General features: G+C 39.1%; 1 protein-coding gene across 2 annotated transcripts in view; it reads right to left on the reverse strand.

Moving 5' to 3' along the window:
* AMBRA1 (autophagy and beclin 1 regulator 1) overlaps positions 1-25,601 on the reverse strand; it is a 158,822-nt gene that overhangs the window by 120,969 nt on the left and 12,252 nt on the right. For both annotated transcript variants that reach the window (XM_070936292.1, XM_070936284.1), the window contains one exon: positions 24,101-25,599. In XM_070936292.1, coding sequence (XP_070792393.1) covers positions 24,101-25,599 — 1,499 coding nt within the window. The remainder of the gene's footprint in view (positions 1-24,100; positions 25,600-25,601) is intronic.

A 25,601-nucleotide genomic window follows, 5' to 3' on the forward strand; every position in this document is an offset into this window, starting at 1 on the left:
ATGTTGAGTCCAGTTTATGGGAGGGTTCGTCAGAAGACAAAATTCTGCAAGAAACAACAGCTCAGTCCAATTGTCCTGCTGGTAACAGACCCAGCCTTTTAGATAATGTTCCAATAATTGATTCACTTTTGCTACTTACCCATTAGAGCCTGGATGAGTCAAGGATCACAAATGAATCTTAATGCTTAATAGCTGGAAAAGAGCTTTCCAAAACTTGGATGTAAACTGAGATTTGCAATATGAAATCACATGAGTGACTAAGCTCTTGTACTTAAAAACAAGGTCTAGAAAAGGTTGCATTATTTCCTGAGCTGATGGAATGCATTTCCAAGGAATAAGATGAGCCATCTTTCCACATAAGCCACCATCACAAAAATAGTCATATAACCAGGGGTGAAATCCAGCAGGTTCTGACAGATTCTGGAGAATCGGTAGCGGAAATTTTGAGTAGTTCAGAGACCTGGCAAATACCACCTCTGACTGGCCCCAGAGTGGGGTGGGAATGGAGATTTTGCAATATCCTTCCCCTGCCACGCCCACCAAGCCACACCCACAGAACCGGTAGGGAAAATTTTTGGATTAAACCCCTGCATATAACCCTCAACAGCAGGAAAATCTGTAATAAATTCCATGATCCAATAGTCACAAGAGTAAAAAGGGATGAAGCCAGCCAGCTTTCCAGGAACAGACTTAACCCAGTGTCAAACACAAAATGGAATATAATCTCTGCTATCTCCTCTCACACTCAGCCACCAGAATCTGAGTAGCTGATACAGAATTTTAAACATGTCTTCATCAATGCAGTTCTATTGTCATGGCAGAGTTGCAATACTTTTTTTCTCCCTTAAAAGGAGGAATGTATAAATGACCACTGTAAATCAACTGCACATCATTTAGTGTAAAAGATGAAAAAGTAATCTGTGCACTTTCTGTTTAAGACCAGGCATACGTAGCCTTCTATGGTTGCACTTTACCTGATCTCACAGATCTACAGTTGATCTCCCTGCCTCCAAACTTTCCAGAAGTACCATTCTTGAAGAAGCATAAAGCGTCTTGGTTGCAATTTTGCATAGGGAGAGACGTGAGCGTGGAAGATCTTATTCAGATTTACATGACAGTGTATCTATTAGCTGGTACCGTGCCAGGTGTATAGGTGATAACAGGGGAAAAATTGTGCCCACCTGATCTGCCGAGGTAGGACATTTGCAGGGTTTTCAAATACTGTTTGTATCTCCTCTGGAACGGATGGATGCATCTTCAAGAATTTGTCTCCATTGTTGGTATGCTATCTTTATTGCAAGCAGTTTTATTGAATGGTAATATGAAATGAAATGGTAGCAACAACAATTGGGATGGGCAGCTTAGTCATTAAGTGAAGCTAACTGGGAAATCACATGACTGCTACTCCTGTGCTTACCTTTTTCCCACCCACCCTCATTCTTTCGAATGCTCACTGGAACCCTGAGGTAACTGGCTCACAGATGCTGCTTGTAACTGACACAACTAATCAGTTTCAGATGGCTTTTTTTCCTCCTCCTAACCCCTCCCCTGCCTTTTGGAATACTCATCCAGGTACTGGGATAATTTGCAAGAAGGGAATTAATATTTATATTTACATTCATTGGAGAGGAAGAGATTACAAGCGGTTATGCTGGCAAACAATAGGAAACACACATCAAAAGGAATGTGTTGGTGCTGAAAGGAGCTTGCTGGGAGCCACAAAGAAACTCGGCAAACAGCTAGTGAACTTCCCATTGTGTGCCTGCTTATTCTCTTACAATCAATTCCTCTTCCATCTTTCCATTCTGTGAAGGGGGAGAAAAAAAAATGGGTCAGGAACAGGCTAACACATACTTACTGTAATGGTGAACACATGACAAAGGATGCTGTGAAGGTCATATATGCAAGCGTTAGTTGCAAAGTTATTTTTTCAGCACTTTTGTAACTTTGAACACGCACGAAATGAAGCAAACAGTTAAGTGAGGTTTAGCTATAGTCGTAGTTCCATACAAGTGGGAGGAGGAATCTGAACTAAAATATCCTCCCCCACCCACTCTCTGCCCGGAAGAAAATGGCCCCAACTCAACATCTGAGGTGTATGTTTGCATCACAAAAGAGCAGGTCTGGATGTTTGAGCAATGCCTATGAAAGGCATTTTCAATTTATTTTTGATTTACTCATGCTTCTTGAGTAGATCATTTGAACCTAACAGTTCAATCTTACAGATGAATTTTCTATAAAATTTAGCAATTTATACATTATACTTTATTCTAAAATTGGCCAGACAACACCTTAAATAAACTATCCTAGACTAGCAATAAGGATAATTAGGATACTAGAAAATATTCCTAAGAAAAGAGATGGAATAGAACTGGATAAATTTAATATTGAGGAAAAATAATTTAGGAGAATATGATAGCATTACATTATAGGATGTCACATAACGTAAGTTGAGTGCAGGACTTGAAATAATGATTTAAGTTAAATAAAGATTCCAACAGAATACTAAAAAATATCCTTCCTTCCTAAGTTGAAAGTAATTATTTTATTTTTTGAAGTATAAGACACACTTTTTCCCCCTAAGAGAGGGTGAAAATTTGGGTGCATCTTATACACCAAATATAGCCCCGCCCACCTGCCAGCCCCCCCCACCCTTTGGCCTCTGCCTTCCAGCAATTTGCCTCCTTGCAGCAAACAGCCCATTTCAGCTTCAGCACAGCCTGATTAGCACAAGCAGCTGATTATCGGTTGGATTGGCCTCCTGACCATCAGATGTTTCAGGCTGCAGGGATTGACATTGCCTATTGCTGCGCACTCCATTTGCTGCAAGGAGGCAAGCTGCTGGAAGGTAGAGGCAGATTTATTTTTCTTGTTTTCCTCCCCAAAAAAGGTAGATGTGTCTTATAGTCCAGAGCATCTTATACTCTGAAAAATACAGTACTGAAAACAGCACTGGGCTCATCTTCACTGCATAGGTTCAAGCATATACCAACCAGCTATTATTCTCCAATGCCTTAATATAGATTCCTGCACCACTAGGGTCTGGATTACTTAAACAGACCTTCCCAATTCTATGATTCTGTTTAGTCTCAGAAAGTGGAAAATTAATCTATAGGTAAAGGCAACATGATAGAAGTGAGAAAGCATCCATATAATATGATTCTGATTATAGGAAACTCTGACTACTCTGGAGAAAGATGATGCCCTGTTGCTTTTCTGATCACTCTACAGCAGGGGTCCCCAACCGCTGGTCTGTGGACTGGCACTGGGCATGCCAGAAACCGGATCACGCAAACAAGCAAATCCCCATGTAGGTAGCATGCAAAACCGCAACCCCTCTAGTCCAGAGAAAAACATCTCTTCACGGAACTTGCCCCTGGTGCCCAAAAAGTTGGGGGCCGCTTGCTCTACAGAATTGTAAAAGCAAACACAGAGTTATATTTTGAACTTTCAGTCACTTAATATTTTTAAGAAATCAAAAATCGAGGCGGTTAACAGTAAAAAAAAAAAATGCATTCTGCAGGAGTGAGGGAGTGAGGAGAGGGAGAAGATGGTGGTGGAAGAACCAAGATAGTGTCAACTAAAACGTTTCAGCCAAAACATGAGAAGTTAAAAGAGTGGCTCAACGAGAGGAAGAAAATCCAGGTTCTATGTAGCAAATTCAATCATTTTATCTCCTGTTTCTAACAAAGTTGCCTCTACCATTTTTCTTCATCCGTAACATCTGGAGGCTGCTTACAGCCATTACAGAGAAACAAACAAACAAAAAATGACTAACGGGCAAATACTACAATATTATATTTCTGTTTGACAGATCATGTTATGTTTTAGGCAGTCTGTAGCAATGTGTTATCACCCATGGCTCTGTAGCATCTTGTCATCTATACAGTCAAACATCTAAAAAATTCAAAATGTTTGAATACAAAACAAAACCTTCCTATTGAAATATTTTTTCCATAGGAGAAAGGGTAACTATTCCTGCACTAGTAAATAAGGTACAGACTTTAAAAAGGCTCTGGGGACAAAACTGTGGGAAATTAATGAAGCTGAGAAGTTAGAGCTGGAAACCTATGATAAATTTAGACAGTGAAAAGCTGTGGTTGGTTTTACGAAAACAATATTGGCTCAGGATTCTAAGAAAGACTTAGGATTTGGAGCTGCTGAAAGGGCACAGGTTCAAGAAAGTTTAGGTATCCTGAAACGATCCAGGGAGAGTTTCTGAGAAGATCTCCAAGAGTTGGATATTTTAGAGTAGCTTGAAAACCACGAAGAGGAGGAAATGTCACACATTTTTATCTCCCTAGAAGACATCTCAGAAGTTGGAGACAGAGATAGGAGAGACCATGTTCCAGCAGCCAGAGACTGACAGCCAGGGACAAAGACTGCAAACTAGCTTAATTACCTTTATTTATCTTAAAAGTATGAATAGAATATAGGAGCGACAAAACACTTATTTAGTCGATACGATAGATTACATCCAAAATAAGATAAGAAGTCTACCAGATGCAAAAAGCTTTACTTTGCCTTTAGAGAAAGCAGTCAGAAATACCTATGTGAAGTTTCAGGAAGTTGGGTGATAAATAAAATTTACATTATTATAATTATTATTAGGGCACTATTATCGGTGGCATGGAAGATGGAGCTTTGGAATGAGGATCTATAAAGTATGAAGCTTAAGAATGAATTTAAATGCTTGATTTGCTTTATTATAATTCTTTGGTAATAAATTTGGTAATTTTAAAAAGATAAAAAATGCAAGAGGCATTTGCAAGTTGTATCTGAAAACCTGTTGTGGTCTGCCGGCGGCCTGCAGATCTGGCAGCAGAGTTGGACAGTGAGGAGGTTGGGGAGGAACATGGGCCAGTCCTGGAATCTGGGGAAGGCTCAGACGAGGGCTCTGCTTCAGAGGCAGAGAGGGGGCCAGGGCCATCTGGGAGTTATGTGCTGCCTCCGGAGCCTCCAGAGTCGGACTTCAGCGAGGCAGAGGAACAGGGGGAGCCTGTTCCCAGTGTGCGCATGCGCAGAGCTGCCAGAAGGCAAGAACAGTTAAGACAAAAGGGACAACTCGGGAGTAGAGCTCGGAGATGATTGGCCCCTCCCATAAAACATAAAGGAGGTGCAAAGCAGGGGTGAAATGTAAAATCTGTTACTACCGGTTCTGTGGGCGTGGCTTGGTGGGGGGGGGTTAATGTGACTGGGTGGGCGTGGCCAACTTTTTTTTTTTTTAAACTTTTCAAAGCATTTTTTCTAATGCTTTGAAAAGCCTCTGCCAATCAGGCAACTCAGCTGGGATCGTCAGAGAGGTATTTTAAAAAATACCTCGCTGCCAATCAGGCAACTCAGCTGGGAGTTGCCAGAGATTTTTCAAAGCATTTTTTTTAACCACCTCTTCGGCCAAGAGGTTGCAGAAAAAAATGCTTTGAAAAGCCTCTGATGATCCCAGCTGAGCTGCGCGATCATCAAAGGCTTTTTAAAAAAACTTTTAAAAGCATTTTTTCTTCGGAAGAGGTTGTAGAAAAAATGCTTTTAAAAGTAAAAAAGCCTCTGATGATCGTGCAGCTCACCTGGGCATGGGGGGGGGGCGCAGGGATTTTTGCTACCAGTTGTCCGAACCACCCGCTACCGGATCGCGCGATCTGGTCCGAACCAGGAGCATTTCACCCCTGGTGCAAAGGCACGTGAGCCTTTGCAGGAAGCAACTTTGTTCGTTCTGGTTGGTTTAAATTCTGAAGCTCCATTTTGAATCTGTGCTCCATGTGGCTTTGCAAAGCTAATTGCCAGTTAGGTCTTTGGCAGAATGTCAAGAGAGATAAAGGTGGGTGCTTATCAGATTTATCCCAAAGAACTGTGACAGACTTCAATTTACAAACTACTTGTGACTCATTACGGGCTGTGAATGAAAAGAATTCACAGCCGTTGAAATAAAAAGAGGGTTTTTGGGACGAATCGTGTGCTTTTTACTGACTCAGGAAGCCTAGGTCGAACAAAACCTACAGAAACTCCCATAACAGTGTCTCTATCAAAAGGTCCAATGTTCATGACTGCATCTTTAGATTTCAAGCACAGGAGTTTAATCTATCTATCAACATTTTCCCATTTTTCAATCCATATATACTTCTATCATTCACTAGCAATCAAATGAAATAGAGCTGAATTCTTTCAAATCTCAAAAATTCAGCTTCCTATAAACATCATATATATTCTTCTACTAAATATAAACAACCTGAAAGCGATAGTTTAAAACAGTGGAGTCCCAATGCCAACTTCTGCAACTGTAAAGACAAACTAAATCACCGTATTGATAAGGAATGGTTGTTTAAGAAGTAGAGACTTTACCTTTTGGAAAAAACAGGTCAAAAAAAAGCCTTGAAAATGGGCCAAAAGAAGCCTCAAAAATGGGCCAAAAAAGCCCCGAAAATGGGCCAAAGAAAACTCCAAAAATGGATTGAAAAAAGCATTGAAAATGGGCCAAAAAAGCCCCAAAAATGGGCCACAAAATCCTCAAAAACAGGCCAAAAAAAGCTCCCAAAATGGGCCAAAAAAAGCATCGTAAATGGGCTGGAGAGCCTCAAAAACGGGCTGCAAAAAGCCCCGTAAACAGGCTGCAAAAAGCCTCAAAAATGGGCTGAAAAAAGCTCCATAAATGGGCTGCAAAAAGCCTCGAAACTGGGCTGCAAAAAGCCTTGAAACTGGGTTGAAAAAAGCCCCGGAAACAGGCTGAAAAAAGCTCCAAAAATGGGCTGAAAAAGCATTGAAAACGGGCCAAAAAAATCCTCAAAAACAGGCCAAAAAATCCCCCCAAAATGGGCCAAAAAAGCATCGAAAATGTGCTGGAGAGCCTCAAAAACGGGCTGAAAAAAGCCCCCAAAACAGGCTGAAAAAAGCCTTAAAAATGGGCTGAAAAAAGTCCCGGAAACAGTTCGAAAAAAGACTGGAAAAGGGCCAAAAAATCCTCAAAAATGGGCCAAAAAAGCCCCCAAAACAGGTCAAAAGTATCCTCAAAAACGGGCCAAAAAAAGCTGCAAAAATGGGCCGCAAAAAACCACAAAAAATGGGCCAAAAAAGCCCCAAAATGGGCCGAAAAAAGACTGGAAAAGGGCCGAAAACAGGCCCCCAAAATAGGCAGGCCAAAAACTTTTTTTTGTTGTTTTCCTCTTCTAAATTTATGTGCATCTTATAGTCAGGTGCATCTTATATGGTAGCTCAATTTGTTTATCACAAAATCATGCCAACTATACAGACGTCACAGCAAGAAGTTCCCTTTTACCTCTACATCAGAAATCTCAGTTTTGTACATGCTTTTAAAAAGTCATCTATTCTAAATCTCTCTCGTAACACCTTACGGTACTACGATATACAGTTTAAAATCTTCTACAAACCCAGAGGATTCACTCACTTACCCACTATTCTAACTTTATACTGTTCCAGTCAAACTCTACTGGAAACAGATAGCCGTTTTATCTTTACACGGACAGCAATTTCAACATTTATTTCCAGTTTTCAAAGGAGACTATGCCCTATCATGTCTCTAACTGTGTCACAGCTCCAGACTTTTCAAAGGGGAGACACACTTAAAAGACCAATTATTGTAGAAGGAGATGTATCATCCAGATAATGATAATTCATACCTTAGAATTATCTAACTATATCTCCAAATTTTAATTCAGAAAAAATAAACAAATATTTTTTACTCATAAGAAGTTTCTATTAGAACAGAACATTAGTTTTGTGCTTCAGTTGGGATTTTTCATTTATTTTATTGAGCCTGGCTAATTGTTCATTCTAGCTTAGAATTCTATATCCAAAAGCAGCAATTATCTTGAAATAGGAGGACAATTTTGGTGCATCTTTGGAAGATAATATTTGCTATCGGGTTTTTTTTTTAATCTTTTTTTTTAATGAAGTCAGCCATATAACTAAATTTGCAACAATTCAGAGTTACTGGAATAGTCAGTTAAGTGAACATGCAAAAAGTAATAATTAGAATACATGTTACTCAACAGAGCAATATGACTACATTGGACAAAGCAAAAATTATTACTTTTCCATTTAAATTACTGATGTACAGAGGTCCCCAGGTAATGGATCTCAGAATCATAACTTTGTCTTCTGAAACTGTTATTACGATCTGCAAGTAGCTAAATTAATTTGGTGCCAATAACAGAGCCTAACACATCCTGAAATAGATTTTACAGGCAAGCAGCTTTGTCTTGCTACAAAATACAAAATTAACACGATAGGTACCATATTTTTCAGACTATAAGACGCTCCAAAGTATAAGACACACCTAACTTTTGGAGAGGAAAACAAGGGGGAAAAATGTGTCTCTGCCTCCCAGCAATTTACCTCCTTGCAGCAAACAGCAAACAGCCTGGTCAGCTTCAGCACAGCCCAATTTAGCACAAGCAGCTGATTGGTAGTTGGATTGGCCTCACGGAATACTGCCTATCAGCTGTTCCAGGCTGCAGGGATCGCCACCACACATTGCCTCCCATTGCTGTTGCCACCTATTACCACCACCATGTACCCCATTTTTGGCCTCTGTGCACCCCATTTTCGGCCTCCCTGTGCCCTGTTTTTGGTCCGTTCCACTGCCGCCGCCACTGCCTATCCCCACTGTCTGAAACAGGCCAAAAACGAGATGCGCGGAGGCCAAAAACAGGACAGACGGAGGCCAAAAATAGGGCACACCGAGGCAATAGGCGGCAGCAGCAATGGGCAGCAATGGAGGCGATGGGCGGTGGTGATCCCTGCAGCCTGAAACAGCTGATTGTTGGTATTCCAGGAGGCCGATTCAACCACCAATCAGCTGCTTGTGCTAAATCAGGCTGTGCTGAAGTTGACTAGGCTGTTTGCAGCAAGGAGGTAAATTGCTGGGAGGCAGAGGCCGAAGAGTGGGCAGGGCTTCAGCAACATTCGCTGTTGACGAAGACGCACAGACATTTCCACCCACTTGGGGGGGGGGGGAGTGCGTCTTATACACCGAAAAATACGGTAAGTGGTAGGTTAATTTAAAAGCTCTTTCACCAAATTCAGAGGAGGAAGAGAACTGTTTTGCTAACACATCTACTAAAATAAGAAGACAGACATTCAAAATCACAGTATTTCAGCACTGAAATGACTGGCTATGAAAAAGGCTCCCCACAAGGGGAGCCTTTCCAACGTGAAGCTACCTTTTAAACCATTTACATTTTAAACAAAATAGATGTGGATTTTTCAGTTAATTTCATTCTCCTCTCTAAGACAATTTTTTAACGTTTTAGTGTTTTTTTTAATATTAATAACACTTATCTCCTAGGCTTTCCAAGAAACACATACCGGTTAAATAAAATATACATAATTAATAATACAGACTCATTTTAAATCAGTCTCCTGATCCACTTCAGGACTATAAAAGGTTTAAGATTGCTACATGCAAAGTAAGTGTAGCTAACACTAATCTCTCTCTCTTTCTCTCTCTCTATTTAAAGAATAAAATACAGCATCTGTAATTAGAAACTTAGCCATGATATTCAGCAATGGAATAGTCCATCTTCATTAAAGGCAATATTTTCTTAGCAATATAGATAGTCCTAAATTTACAAGCACAATTGGGACGTACATTTCAGTTGTTAAGTAATGCCATCATTAAGGGAATATCACATAGTATTCCGATATCTCAGGGGTTATCACAAAGAAGAGGGAGCCAAGCTATTCTCCAAAGCACCTGAAGGCAGGACAAGAAGCAATGGATGGAAACTAATCATGGAGAGAAGCAACCTAGAATTAAGAACAAATTTCCTGACAGAACAATTAATCAGTGGAACAACTTGACTCTAGAAGTTGTGAATGCTTCAACACTGGATGTTTTTAAGAAGAGATTGGATAAACATTTGTTTGAAATGGTATAGGGCCATGATGGCATGCGCACCGGAACTCAGAAGAGAGCAGCTGGCCAGTGCGCATGCGTGCCAAACCAGCTGTCCGGTGCGCATATCCGCAATGGAACCCGGAAGAGAGCAGCTGGCTTCATGCGCATGCGCACCAGCCAACTGCTCTCTTCCAGGTTCCGGCGCACGTATGCGTGTGCACCCAAGTTTCGGCACTGGTATAGTTTCCTGGCTGAGCAGGGAGTTGGACTAGAAGACTCCAAGGTCCCTTCCAACTCTACTCTACTCTACTCTACTCTACTCTACTCTACTCTACTCTACTCTACTCTACTCTACTCTACTCTACTCTACTCTACTCTTCTAGTCTAGTCTAGTCTAGTCTAGTCTAGTCTAGTCTAGTCTAGTCTAGTCTAGTCTATTCTATTCTATTCTTCTGTTCTGTCCCGTTCCATTCCAATCCATGATGGACATGATTGTATGACCATTTTTACCAGCTTCCCAAACTCACTTTGTTTGTCCGAAACCGGCCAGAAAGGCCACAAACCATAATCACATGACCAAAAGACACAGCAACCATTGTAAATGCCACCATTAGTAAAGGATCGAAGGCAAACAGTAAGGAAGGGAAAGAAGATTTCTCTCCCTTGCCATTAGCCTTCACAAAAGGAAAACACGAGAGATAACTCAAGGACTCCCTGTATGCTATTATTATGCTTTTACTGTTGTATGGTTATTATTAGACTGAGAATGCAGCACAAATTTATCTTCACTAGTCTTGCAATCCCAGTTAAAACTTTCCCTTTGAACTGATGATTGTTTTTTTGTTTTTTTTTATTGAAAAGTTTTATAAGCAATACAAACAATTTTCTCCCCCCCACCCTTTCCCCTTCCCCACATAATAGAAATTGTACATTTTCTTATACATAAGAAATCCTACATATACATGTTTCCCTTAAAGAAAGCATTAAAATAAGACATTTTAATTACATTCGGAGTTGCTCTTCTTCTCTTTCTCCCCTCATTCCACAACAAACCTTCTTCTTCTCCTCCTTTCTTTCCCTTCCCTCCCTCTTCTCTCCTACTTTCTCCTGCCTCCTCTCCCCTCTCATCCTACTTCCTTGCCCTTTCCCCCATCTCTCTCTTCTTTCCCTTCTCGCCTTCACTCCTACTCCTGTCCCCTTCCCTTCCTCCTCTCATTTCTTCCATTCCTCACCCTCCCTCTTCTCTTCCTACCCCCTCCTCCTCTCTCCTTTCTAACTTCTTTGCTGTGAAATATTTTCCTCCTTTAGTATCTGAGCAACTCCTATATTCTACTCATAGAATATACTTTCTTTTGCTACAACATTTCTCTATTGACCACTTTCCCCCCCTATCCCTTATCCCACCCACCCCACCCTGACTTCCCAGAGCAAAAACAGGGTATAGCATCTAACAAACATATGCTAAAATAAACTAACAAATTATAAAGTTCAAAACTCTCACATGTTCTTTAACTCCCTTGCTCCAATTCATCAACCTCCCTTTTATATATTCTCAAAACCAATTAAATTAAGTTCATTCTTCCTGCTTATAAAAAAAAATTTCCTTAATGTATAATCCGATACTTTAGCAGTCTTACAAACAGTAAAAATCATGAATAAATTCCATTTCTATACCCTCAAACATCATTTTTTTAAACATTACTCCCTAGTGAAATTCTGAGTTTAAAGAGAAAAAAGAAAGAGAAAAAGAAAAAAAAGAAAAAAAGAAAAAAGAATTTTTCATCTTAAAATCTTACACATTTTATCACATATATCTTTTAAATCTACAGGAGGATGTCTTTCAAATTTTCAATTAACCATCTTAATACCTCTAACTTTTTAGAGAGCAGCCCTTTACTATCCAAAACTAATTATCATTTTGCAATAAAATTCTGAATTTAACATTACTCCTCTTTGCTTCAAAGGGTTAGGCATCTTAGAAGCTTATACAATTTATCTCATATATCTATTAAAATAATATAACCTTATGTTAAACATTTTATAAATCTCTTAATACCATTAAAACACATATTTGTCCGATGCCAGTTTCAAAATCCACAGGAAGATATCTTTCTTAATCTTCTATTCTTCTCTTCTTTCTATATTTTTTCCAATCCTTTTTTTTAATAAATTCTTTCAACAGCCCCCCCCCCCGTTTTATTTTTGAAACTTTTAAAATGGTGATTTGAGGTTGATGTTTCTGAAATACTCGCTTTCTTCTTGAGGCCGCGTTTTCTAACTTGAAATCCCCAGTTCGTCTCTTCTTGCTTGTATAATCATTCAGTCATTTCTTTGTCTATATAACCAAAATTTGTTGCCATAAAGATTGTCAGCTTGCAATAAAGAAACTATTTGTTGCTTTTCTGTCATTTGAATGGAAACGTCCACCAAAATCTTTGTTTCAACTGTGCCAGCCAGTCTCTTAATCCTGTCCATCTCCTGATCTTCCAAAAACAAATTCTTCTGAATAATTTCCTGCTGTCCCTCTAACAACTGCTTATATTTTCCCAAGCTGTTTTTTGAAAAAGCCCTTTCAATTGTATTCAACAGGGCTGAAGTAAAAGAGTCTAAAAGTTCTTGAAAAGCCTGGACTGTCACGGCTTGGGAATTTGCTGATTCACCAGTCCTGTTGTCAGCCATATTTCAGCCACTTTGTATTCATCCAGCTATCAGGACAACAATTCAACTCTTTTCCACCCAGTATAAAAACCAGATTTTAGTTAAAGTCAGTACCAAATTCTTTTCCTCAATACCAAATTCTTTCCATGGACGCTTCCACTTTAAAACTTTCTCTTAGGGTGTAATCCAGTAGCTGTATCACTGTTGCAAACTTTAACAAGCCTTAACAAGCACTTTCCCTGGTAGTTTCCTCCTCCCGCCCTCAGGCGCCATTTTCTGCATTTTAAAACGGAGTTAAAGTGTTACTTGCAAGTTTTCCTTTTGTTTTCTCCTGATTTGCTCTGTCTGCAATCAAAGTAAAGATGTTAAAAGTCCCCCCCGTTGATTTTCAGCAGATTTTGGTCGCAGCTTCTAGCTCCGCTTTCGCAGAGTCGTCCCTGGTCCGGAGCAGCTTGACAGGCTTCTATAGGGAGCCCACACCCTTGCACCCCAGGATTTCTCCTAGCGCACTTGGGGGGCTCTACCTCCGCCTGTCGACTCTTCTCTCTCCCCTTTGCCCGGGGAGAGGGTTCCAAGCCTCCAGACAGCTGTTTTTCAGCTGTTCTGGGGCTTTTACGGAACCAGGGATCGGGCGCTCGTAAAAGAGTGTCTTCAAAGCTTGCGGAGCCAAGCGGAAGTCTGAACTGATGATTGTTTAAAGACCATCAAAAATTACTGATTATATACAACACTCTTCGGCTTCCATAATATTCAGGGACTTTTTCTTCTGAACAATCAGAAAGTTAATCAGGTGTATTACATCATTTCATTCATACAGTCCAAATAAAATTCATACACATTCATAATACTATATATAAAACTACTCATTTCATTAATATATAATATATAATAACTACTCATTAAATATATATATATATATATATATATATATATATATATTAGAACTTACGCATTCATGCATTTCATCATCTGCTACCAATATAGGTAGATTTTGACTTACAACCATTCAGTGACTGTTCAAAGTTACAACAGTGGTGAAAAAAGTGACTTATTTTTCATACTTACGCCTGATGCAGCATTACCGTGGTTATGTGATCAGATGCTTGGCAACTGGCATGCACTTATGATGACTGAATGTCTCAAAGTCATATGACCTTTGGACAAGCAAAGTCAATGGGAACGCCAAATTTACTTAACCACCATGTTACTAACTTAACAACTGCTATGATTCACTTAACAACTGTGGCAAGAAAAACCATAACTTGGAGCAAAACTCATTTAATAACAGTCTTGCTTAGCAATGGAATTTGGGGACTCAATTGTGGTCATAAGACAAGGACAACATGTAACAACCCAGGAAAGTTCACACAGGAGCTATTTCTTGTTTGCTTATCCAAATTACATAAATCTGAATAAAATATTTGTTGATGATGAAAAAAATAAGGAAAATGTTCTTGACAATTCTAAAAAATTATCCTCCTTCTCAAAATAGGCTCTTAACACCAACTGTTCTGTGTGAAAAATCCCTGAAGAGAGAAGACTTCTATAACAATGGCTGTAAGTATTTTTATCATTTTACTGAATGTTGACATTACTTTGCAAACTACTTTTATCCTGAAAGGTGGTTCACATAGAACTAAATAAATAAAAGAAACATTTGCTTTCTTTTAGGAAGTTTTGGCACCTTGGAATCTGCAGCATCTTAGTTTAGAATGACCCAGGCCATTTAAGCTATGATTATTGACTGTGTAACACTTCCTGTTTCTACCTTAGGTTTGATGACAGAATGACTACATCTAAAGAAAAAGAGTAGCTCAGATTTTAATCTGCCACTCCCAAGTGATGCAAATGGTAACATAATGCCCTCTACTATCCTTTATGAAAGTGAACCATACATATTCCCACCAAATCTGAACAATAAAAAGAACTAAAATAAAGAAATAATGACATAGTAGCCATAAGATTTTTAAAATATGGCAAGAAGCTACAATGGTGAAAAAAAGTATGCTTAAATACAATTCTTAAAAAGATGAAACAACTGGAAAAATTCAAGCTTCTTTTTTCTCCCCCAGCAGTATGTTAGCGTCACCGGGAATAGACAAAATGCCATTTCTCACATTTTACTGTTCTTGTTCATTCCTTTTTCTTAAATCATGTAAAATATTTTCCCCACATTTTACTGTTCTTGTTCATTCTTTTTTTTTTAAATCATGTAAAATATTTTGCCGTCGTGAGAATTCCCAATCGTAAATCCTTTCTTACTTGCCTGTTTGCAATCATGTTTTTATATTAACTATCTCTGATCAGAATGAATTTTTTTCACATGCCAGGACAGAAGTCTAAAAGGAAAAGAAGGGCTAGGAAATTTGTAAATTCATGTAATGCACAAGTTGCTATTACGGATACAGATAAAAGAAATCATGCCAGACTAAGTTTCTCCTTCTACGATGAAGAAAAATACTCAAAGTATATTTGCTGAAGAAATAGCAGAATGCTTTAGTTCTTAAATTCTGTTTTACAGCAGTATTGTGATACCATAGAGGAAACATTTATTGACTTACTGTTTAAAGTTTGAGAAATGCTCCCTCTGCTGGTTTGAAAGCTGAAAAACATTCTAATACATACAGAGATTTTACAAGAAAAAAGAACAGAATACAAGGTACAGGTACAGCATTTAGTGACTTCAAAGTTACAAAAGCACTGGAAAAAGTGACTTATGACCGATTTTCACATTGTGACCATTGCAGCATCTTCATGGTCACATGATCAAAATTCAGTTGTTTGGCAACTGGCATGTATTTATGACAGCTGCACTGTTGGGGGGGAGGGTCATCACCGTTTATAACCTTCCCAGCCAGCTTTTGACAAGCTAAGTCAATTGGGGGGAGGGGAGCCAGATTTGCTTAATGACCACAAGATTCACTTAACAACTGCACCAATTCACTTAACTGTGGCAAAGTGGTCATAAAATAGGGCAAAACCCACTTAACAAATGCTTTGCTTAGCAACAGAAATTTCGGGCTCAATTGTGTTAGTAAATCAAGGACTACTTGTGCCTAAATTCAATTGTAGAGCCTGTAGATCTAGTTGATTTTTTTTTAATTTTTCAAACTGCTTATAGTGCTGTAAAGCACTATAAAGCGGTATATAAGTCTAAGTGCTAGTATCATTAATCAATTAGCTGACCACCCCTCCTGACAGAGCAAGCCATTGATTGAGTTATTTGAGTAAATTCTAAAATATTATGAAAATGTCTGCTCTGAATATGTACCTAGAACAACAGAGTTGCTTCCAGTGGGGAATGGCAGCCTGATGCTCTCCAAAACTTTCTAGAAGTCTGGAGAGCTGCTGCAACTTTTAAAAGCCAACTGGAAGGTGAATTATGGTGGGCTTTTATCTCCCTGAATCAAAGAAAGATTGAGAGATTAACCACATAGGTTCCAGACTGCATTTCTGCAGTTCCACAGTTCATTCTGATAACTGCAGAAATGGAAAAGATTTTGTAGCTAGATCGGAAACCCTGGACTTTTATCTGTACTCCTAACTGCAGCAAAGCCATTACAGATTTTACAGCCTTGCTATCCCAATCTCTTAATCACTTTAAGAAGTAATCAATTATAGCTGGAGAGAGATTTCCGTTTGCAGCAAAGACTCCTTGCATTGAGTTAAAATACAAAATAGACTTTGGTTTAAAGGTTTAAACAGCATGTCTCGCTGTTGTCTGCAGGCAAACACGTTGTAAGGTAAAAAAAAAACTTCACGAGTTTGAGAAGTTTGATTGAACTCGCAAGAAGTTTTCTTTTACCCTACGTGTTTGCCTGCAGACAATGGTAAGACACGCTACGGAGTGCAAGGCATTACCTGCATGTATAGATTAGTTAACATTACTTATGCCATTACTAAGTTAATTAAAAATAACAGCAATGCATAAGAATATTTCTTAATCATCTCTAAAGTTCTGCATAACAAAAGATAAGAAAAAAACTCAGATTTGAGATTGAGTTACTATGGAGATATTTCTATTTGTAAGAAGGAAGGCTTGTTTTTTTCTCTCTTGTCTACCTGGGACATTTTTGCTTTTAGATTAAAATGACTATTAGAAAAACGACAAAACAGGACAGAAGAGACTCACTAGAGCAGCGGTCACCAACTGGTGGTCCATGGACCACTGGTGGTCCGCGAGAAAACTTTGGTAGTCCGCAGAAAAATTATTTGCATTTTTTTTTATCACTAAATCAGGGGTCCTCAAATTATGGCCCCTGGGCCAGATACATGCAATGAACGTTTGTGTTGCTGCAGAGAGTCTCCCTCTTCAAGGTCTTTTTGTGTGGGTCGGAGGGGGGAAAAATTCTGACTTGGGGTCTGCTTCAGCCTCCTGGTGTGGGGCTTTGGGAGAAGGCTAGAGGGAACTGCTGCTGGTGGCAAGGAGCTGGAGGGCCTTGTTCCAGTAGGACTGCATCATGGCCTGGAACTGGCTGACCATCTCAGCCTGCTGAGCCTCCAGGCACCAGTACCTGGCCTTGCATTCCTGCAGGTCTTCCCTCTGCTTGGAAAGCTTATGCTTGTAGTCCTCACCTCACTGAGGTGACTCTTCTCGGTCAGATCCAATTTGAACTGAGCCAGCTGTTTTCTCTTCACCACTCTTTCTCGTGGTGGATACTTAGCTCCAACAACTGCTTCCTGTTGGGGCCCTAAGGAGCCCAGGCGGGGAGGCGAGGAGTGGCTGGCAGGAGAGTGTGAGTAGTGGCAGGTGAGGTGCCCCTCGATGTGAGTGACATCGAGTTGGCCACGCCCACCCAGTCACATGACTACCTAGCCACGTCCACCCAGCCAGTCATTAGGCAGATTATATTAGTGGTCCGTGGGATTTAAAAGTATGAATTTAGTGGTCCCTGAGGTCCAAAAGGTTGGGGGCCCCTGCACTAGAGTAACCTGCAATTACACAAGATACACTTCAGAACTTTTTCAATAAATGATAAATAAATTTGGTCAGATGGCAGGAAAGTGATATTTTTAAAAACAAATGAAAGATTTGTAAAACTAAGACAGGTGATGAAAGAAGATGTTAATAAAATATCTGGAAAGGTAAAACAAATGTTCTACAAAGTGCAAATATATAGTAATATGGAAGTTAATTATAGGCTTTGCTCTTTACTAAGTCTGCAATCCTAGGTATACGTGCATAGAAGTAAATTCTAGAGAACACAATGGAAGATTCATCTAAGTAAAAAATGTGTAGATGAGAACTAAGGCTGAAAGACTTCTTGTTCATGTATGCCGCTCGATTATTTTCCTCTGGTCCACTATCATAACCCTCAAATACTCTATGCAGTAATAGAGCAATATTTCCATAGCACAATCACCTTTGGGTCCAACAGATATAGAGAGGCAGATGGTGAAAACATCTGTAAGCAAATAGTCCTATCTTTCAAGCACCATCAGTCTGAAGATCGCTGGAGAAAATTAAAATTTCACACCCTTATTGCACGAAGGCAAACATATGGCCTTATTTCATCTTAATGTGTATGCATCCTCAAAATCTTGCATAATACATGTGCCTGTGGGCCAAAATCCCAAGGCTAAATCATAAGTTATATGCATAGAGTCCAGCTGCTTTCAAATTAAACTCTGTGGATGAGTACATATGCTCTTTTTAATAAGGTTCTAAGTTATATCCTCCAGTTAAAAAAATAAGACCAAGAAGTCAATTATGAAAACCAATTAGAAGCTTATTAAACACTATGTGATTAGCCTAAGATAATTAAACCAGATTGCTCAAAGATCAGAATTTTCTTCACACATGGCTACTCTGTAAAACATGATATAGCACACAGCCTTTATTTAGCCATCATTAATTCCATTCACCTGTGAAGACATATGGTTACATGTAAATTCTTAAACTGACAAACCAACTCAAGGAAACCAGACCCAAAGAGATACCAGACACAACCTGTTTTCATTATTTAGTTTATCTAAATAAACTTGCTGTTACCATTCCAATAACTGCATTACTTAATAAACAAATTACAGAACATGAAAAGCAATATAGAAACTGAAATTGAATAAATCCTCTCTATACACCACTATATTCCTGCAGTATATCATAGGATCTTCCAAGAAATCTTGATGAAATCTGTATCCAGGTCATGAATGAGATACAACAATGTCCTTCCTTGTGGCAAGAGGCTTTTTTTTAAATTTACAAAATAGGAAATGCTCCAACCCACCCAAAGTCTTATAGGCCTATTTCTTGAGTGAATGTAGATTATAGATCTATAGACTATACTTGCAGAGAAATTAAATGGCTTCTTAACTGATCCAATACATCCTGACCTAACTAAATTTGCTCTAAAGAAATATATGACACATTTTAAACACCACTGAGAATATAAATCAGAAAAATATGACACAAAAAGATTGTGATAAATTAGAAGAGCCTTGATGGTGCAGCAGACTAAAGTGCTGTTAAGTAACACCAGCTGCCTGCAATTACTGCAAGTTCAACTCTCACCAGGCTCAAGGTTGACTCAGCCTTCCATTCTTTCGAGGTAGGTAAAATGAGGACCTGGTATTTGGGGGCAATAAGCTGACTTTGTATAAAAAAGAACACCGCTTAGGGGGGCCCGAAAGCCCTACTAAGCAGGTATATACAAAAGTATGAAGGCTATTGCTTAACGCATTGTAAGCCGCCCTGAGTCTCCGAAGAAGGGCGGCATATAAATCGAACCAATAAATAAATAAATAAATGGCTCTTAACAAATATGACTTTGAGGAAGGTGGACCATAGTTTGAATTTTTTTATATAAATAAAGGGCATTTCTAAAGAAGAAGAAGCTATGGTAAATGGAATTTATTACAATAATGTATTATAATGAAAAGGATATACAATCTTGTCCTGCCACTTTTTATTTTTATTGGTTTTAAAGATAGTGAAGGAAAATATAGCAGGAATACCAATAATAAATATTTTATCAAGAATTAATTTATTTCAAATGAGCTCAATAAAAATTGAAAACAAACTATAAAGTGAGTGGCAGAGACAATTAATTTATTTTAACTGGTCAAATAAAAGGCCAGGGCTTAAAGATATTTGCAACTAATAAAGAACAAAATGTATTACCCTAACACATTAAACTATACTACCATATAGCTGTCTAACTTGGATTAAACACCGGATTGTATCACTTATGGATACATTACTTCTCCTGAAAGAGCAGAATTCCTAGAAGATTTGCATAAATAACTTGGAATAAAACAGAAATGTACTATCTGTAAGAGATCATTAATTATAAATAGCACACTAAATGTATGGGATAAAAACAGAAAAAGTAAGTCCAAACATATCACTCCTTGCTTTAACATTAATTATTTTCATTAAGGTGAAGTAAAAAAAAGATAAATAGAAATTGTATATCCTACATGATTTAATTTTTATTAAAACAAAGATGAAAGCTCTCAAGACTCTCTGGAATAGTTAAAAATCACTTCAATTATTTTAATATTTTCAATTAAGCATCATATCTAAAAGGAATTACAAAAATAAGTGAATACTTAAGAAATTTGACTGATTTTTAAAAACAGCATCTGTTGAGGCTAAGTTACGATTCAGAAACCGCACACATTAAAAGATTGCATGATGAAATGAATGTAAAATGTAAGCAGTACAAATGATAGCAACAGTGGGAATATCAACGGAAGACAAATATTAAATTTATTGTGACCATTACACTTTAAAAACACTAGTATAAGATGCTTCAGTGCTAGTATATTGCTCTAGGGCCGATTGCTGAAATAAATAAAAACTGCTAGAAATGAAATAAGGTCAGATATCTTTTTCATATTTGGCAGAATGTTATAAAGTACAGTAATTCTGGAAAATGATGTATTATAAAATAAAATAAATCTTAAAGGTTGAATATTCTTTCCTGCCAGCTGTTTTATTTCCCCAATAAATATTACCAAGTTAATATCTTATAAAGTATGCAGAGTTGCCTTTGTATATAATAACAGATGGCAGGATACTTTATTCTTCCTACTAGAAATCCATGGTATATCTCAATATTCAAGATGTACTTCAACAGAACATAAAATCTATTGCCTCTATATATGTAAATTGGAAGTTACCACAACATGGATCCTACAGCCAGACTGTAGGATACAGCCAGGAAGAGTATATTATTGTAGACGTATGAGCCTAATTTGATTAATATCATTGTAAGAAACATTTCATAAAAGGGTATCTGAAACTTTAAAAAGACGATCATTTAGGGCAGTGGTTCTCAACCTTCTTAATGCCGCGACCCTTTAATACAGTTCCTCATGTTGTGGTGACCCCCAACCAGGGGTGGGTTCTAAATTTTTTTACTACCGGTTCTGTGGGTGTGGCTTATTTTGTGGGCGTGGCTTGGAGGTCATGTGACTGGGTGGGCGTGGCTAGCTGGTCATGTGACCGGGTGGTAATGGCTATGTGTATAGGGACTACTCAGAGGGCTGAAAAAAGTCATTTCTGACAGGTCCTCGCACTTTTGACTGGTCCTCACACTTATGACCATCCTCACATTTATGCCCGTGCAGCATTCTTAACAACCATGTCACTCATTTCACAACTGCTTCTCTTCACCATGGTGATAAGATAGGGCAAAAAACGTAAAATGTGAGGATAGTCGTAAATTTGAGATCTGGTCAAAAGTGCGAGGACCAGTCAGAAATAACTTTTTCAGCCCTCTGAGTAGTCCATAGGAAGGGAAGGGAAATTAGAGTAGGAGTGAGGGTAAGAGAGGGAGGAAGAGAGGAGGAGAAGGAGAAAGGAAGAGGAAGTAGGGAGGAGAAGAAGAGGGGGAGGAAGAGAAAGTAAGAAGGAAAGAAAAGAGAGAGGTGGTAGGTTTGAGGAGAAAGATTGCTGTACAATAAAAAAGATGAAAGGGAAGAAAGCCAACCCCAAACAAATATAAAGATATTAAAATAAAGAATGAATTGTTAAACTTTAAAGAATAAAAGAGAACAAATAGCAATAAATAGTAATAATTAGAAACACACATACAAACATACAATGTATTTTCTTTGAACAGAGTATTTGGCCGGTTCACAAATTTAAACAGTGTTTAGTCATTTCAATTAAATTTACAATTTCTATATTTCCTTTTTGCCATATTTATTCCTCATCTATTTTTGTAAAAAACCAATATTACCCTTCATCCTCATCTCTAATCTTAATCAAATTCAATTTTTCCCTTCTATTCTATATTATATCCCTTCCCATTGTCATCTATTTTTATATCCATCCTCACATTGGTTAATTATGTAATATTACAGTTGTTTAATATAAATTCAACATTTTAATATAAATCAATTAGTTATATAACTACCTTTTTTGTATATTAATCAATATGAACATGAATATTCCAATTATTTCAATGCAATCCAATTTCTTAGAAATCAATTAATTATATTTACCAATAATAATAAACCAAATAATTTCCCCCATATATTCCTCCAAACCACAACTTAACCATTTCTGCTTTCAACACAATATACAATTAATAGTATCTCAATTATTACAATTCCCTAGTTAAATAGAGCTTTTTTTCTTTTGTGTTTTAAAATCTTGAACTCTCCTCTTTTTCCCTAAATTTCCCATTGTTTGCACCTACCTTTTTTGGTGAGGGAAAAGAAATCTGCCTGCCTAATTTTCCAACGTTGCAGCAACAGCAAAGCCTTTACTTTCAGTTTCGTGTTTCAGCAGAGCTAGGGGGAAAAAAATATCTCCAGCAAGCAGCAGAGCCCTGAGCAAAACAGCTGAGACCAAATCAGCTGAGAGTCGGGAGCCGATCTAATCAAGGGCTAATTAGCCTACGCTGAAGCTCCGCGGGCCAATAAAATTACAAAAAAACACCGAACCATTTGTTAAATTGCTGGCTCGCCCGCCCCTCGCCCACCACTATTTATTGGCAATAAATAGTGGTGCGGAGGGGCGGGGCAAGCCAGCAATTTAACGAACGGTTCGGCTGCACCACTGGCTATAGGGCGGCCCTTTGAAGCCCCGCGGCAAGAATTTAAACAGTTTTTTTTCCCTCTAGCCATCAGCTGGGACTCAGGAGGCAGCAATAGATTGGGAGTGGGCGGGGTAAGCGAACGGCCGGTGATCCAACAGAGCAGAGAGTGAGGGTGAGTGAAGGCATGGGGGAGGGCGAGAGAGGGCTTTGGCGACCCCTGTGAAATGGCCATTCGACATCCAAAGGGGTCGCGACCCCCAGGTTGCGAACCGCTGATTTAGGGAGAATGCAGTATCTGGCAAAGAAGGTCAAGCCCAAGAAAGATTAACAACTCACTACCACAGGGGTTGGCAACTTCCATGTAGACAAAATCCGCAGTTTTACTTTTCTAGCTGGCCAGCAGGCTAATTAAATGTTTCCACTGCCTCATCTTAGTAGCTTTGTAAAATAAACAGATTGAGAGACTTTTAAGCTTGTTATTTTAATGAGCTTGCTTAGAAGTTTTCTATTGTTGTTAAATAATATCAAGAATTATATGAAGTCCTGAAGAGCCTGAAAACTTCCCTCTCCCTATTTAAGAAGACTGTGATCATTTTCTCCCTTAAGGTGGACCATGTAACTCAGAGGTCTTCAAACTTGGCAGCTTTAAGACTTATGGACTTCAACTCCCAGAATTCCCAGCATAGCTGGCTAGACAATTCTGAGAGTTGAAGTCCACAAGTCTTAAAGCTGCCTCATTTGGGGACCCCTGAAGTAACCGAACACAATGAATTATTTATCATACATATTATAAAATCCTACAGTATGTAATTATTCAATAATCTGATTAAATTCTACTGGTTTTCTTCATATACCCCCTCAGTAGGTCATGTAGATTTAGATGTAAAAAACAGAACTGTGATTATTTTTCAGCCTTGATACACAAAGCAAACACTTCCAGATCACCTAACATTAACATTAGAAAAATTTAGGGTAAAAAAAAAATCTCATTTCACTATTAGCCAAAAAATTACAGAAGCAGAGTAGATGATTACTGAGATGTGAATTTTAGAGTATCTGGTTATTTTATTATCAATACTGAAAGTGCAAGTATAAAATATTAAATGTAGTGCCCAATTCCACAGAAAAAGGAAAGCAAAAGCATTATTTTTCATTAGTACAGAAGATATCAAGATAGCTATTATTCTTCCTTTAAATATGATCAAACTTGTAGTAGTTCAACTATTTTCTCAACTCTACTGCTAAATCCACAATTAAAATAATTATCACGTAACAGAAGAACATGGGAATTATTGTAAAAAATAGGTGATCCAAGCAAAGTCTCTCAACAACTTAAGATTTGAATAGAAAAATCACTTTCTTCTAGAAAGTTTCATCTTTCTTTTTCCTTGCACCATTTTAATTTCTTACATTTCAAAGCCTTTAAAAATCCTCCTTTAAAAATAGTCCATAATGTAAATACCAAATTATTTCTGTAATTAGCTTTTTTGATTAAGAGCATTTTCACTTTTATATTAGAACACTTAGAATAGGTCAGACTTGGTGGGGCTTCAAAGACAAATCAAGATGGAATCTAGCTAGAAAAATCTAGCACTCTTACCTCCTGAGTGAATCCTCTTCTGAAATTTCTTCAGGCATTTCCTGGTTTAAGGCGTCCTGTGATACATTCTCAGGTCTATTTGAAGCAGATTGGCTGTAAATTCTTTCCCAGTGCCCCGTCTCTTGATTAAAGACCCCTCTCACAGTCCTTTCCTCTTGAGGATTAGATGATCTTCTCAGGGGCAGCCTGCTAGAGGGAGAAGTTCGGCTTTCCATTCTCTCAGGTGGTGGTAGCTGGCTACTGCTGGATGGCACCCCCTCAAATGTGCTTTGGGACTGCCCTGGTGCATAGCTGGGTGTGCTTCTTTCCCAGCGAAGTGTGTCATTGTTAAAAGTCAGCAGGTTGTGACAGGCGCGACAGCGATTCAGATGCCCCCGTGACAAATTGGAATTGTTTTCACTGCTATGTGGGGTCTGTTGATGAGAAGGACCAGGCCTATCAGGCTCAATGTTGTTATTAAGCATTTCCTGGGCCTGATGTGACTGACTAGGTTCACCACTTATCCCCTGATCTAGTTCTTGAAGCCTATCATATTCCAAGAAGAACCGCCTCAAGTCACATTGAAGCTCATTGCGAAGGCTGGCTGGATTGCTTGGGCCAGTACTACTGGTGCTGTCTGCTTCAGCTTCAGGAGCTGGGAAACCCCTTCCTTCTGTAGCTGAAGTATATACAGAGGATTGGGAACTTCCTTCCTGCTGTCTCAGCACCGACAACAAACTCACTGAAGAGGCACTGGTTCTAGGAGGAGGCATACCTTCCAACTCAGAGCGAGGGCCCAAATTCAACACTGTTCGAGTCCACTCAGAACTCTCCAACCCTGAGACCATCTGTCTTGGGTGGATCCTGGATGGATGGCCTGACAAAGACCCAGTAAGGGATCTACGAGTGGGGCCCAGGCTAAAGTTGCGCAGGGTGTTGCCAGCAGTACTGCTCTGAACAGTGCTGAAAGCAGATGGTCGATTAAGGAGTCCCTGCTCCTGCTGTGCTGAAGATGCCTGCTCCTGGGGTTGGTAAGGTTCCATTTGCACAGAAGAAAAGGAAGTGCCAGTGGACCCAGAGGATGTGGAAGGGGCGTTGTCCTGGGATGGGAAGAGAGAAGATGGAAGTCTTGCACTAGAACATCGCCTGCAAAGGCACAAAACCCCCAGATGCTGGCAACATTTTACTGAGGGGTAATTGACAGGCTCACTGAGGCCATTATAGGCAGATGCTCTAGAGGTTTCACTAGCTGGAGGTGGTGGTGGAGGAGGAGGAGGAGGTGGAGGAGGAGGAGGTGGAGGTGGTGGGGGAGGAGGAGGCGGAGGAGGAGGGGAGGGAGTAGCAGAGTCTTGCATGGCGTTTTGCTCTCCCACCTGGATACCAGAAGAGCGTGATGACAGCATATGCAGGAAATTATGAAGGAGTGGTGTGCGTCTCACTGGTTGAGATTGGAGAATGGAACGTTGACGATAATGTGGCATTTCTGTACTATCGACAGGTATTTCCACCTCTTCATCATTCT

Source organism: Pituophis catenifer, unplaced genomic scaffold (assembly GCF_029215685.1).
Source record: "Pituophis catenifer annectens isolate HBS135680 unplaced genomic scaffold, rPitCat1.0.hap2 SCAF_1, whole genome shotgun sequence".
NCBI lineage: Eukaryota > Metazoa > Chordata > Lepidosauria > Squamata > Colubridae > Pituophis > Pituophis catenifer.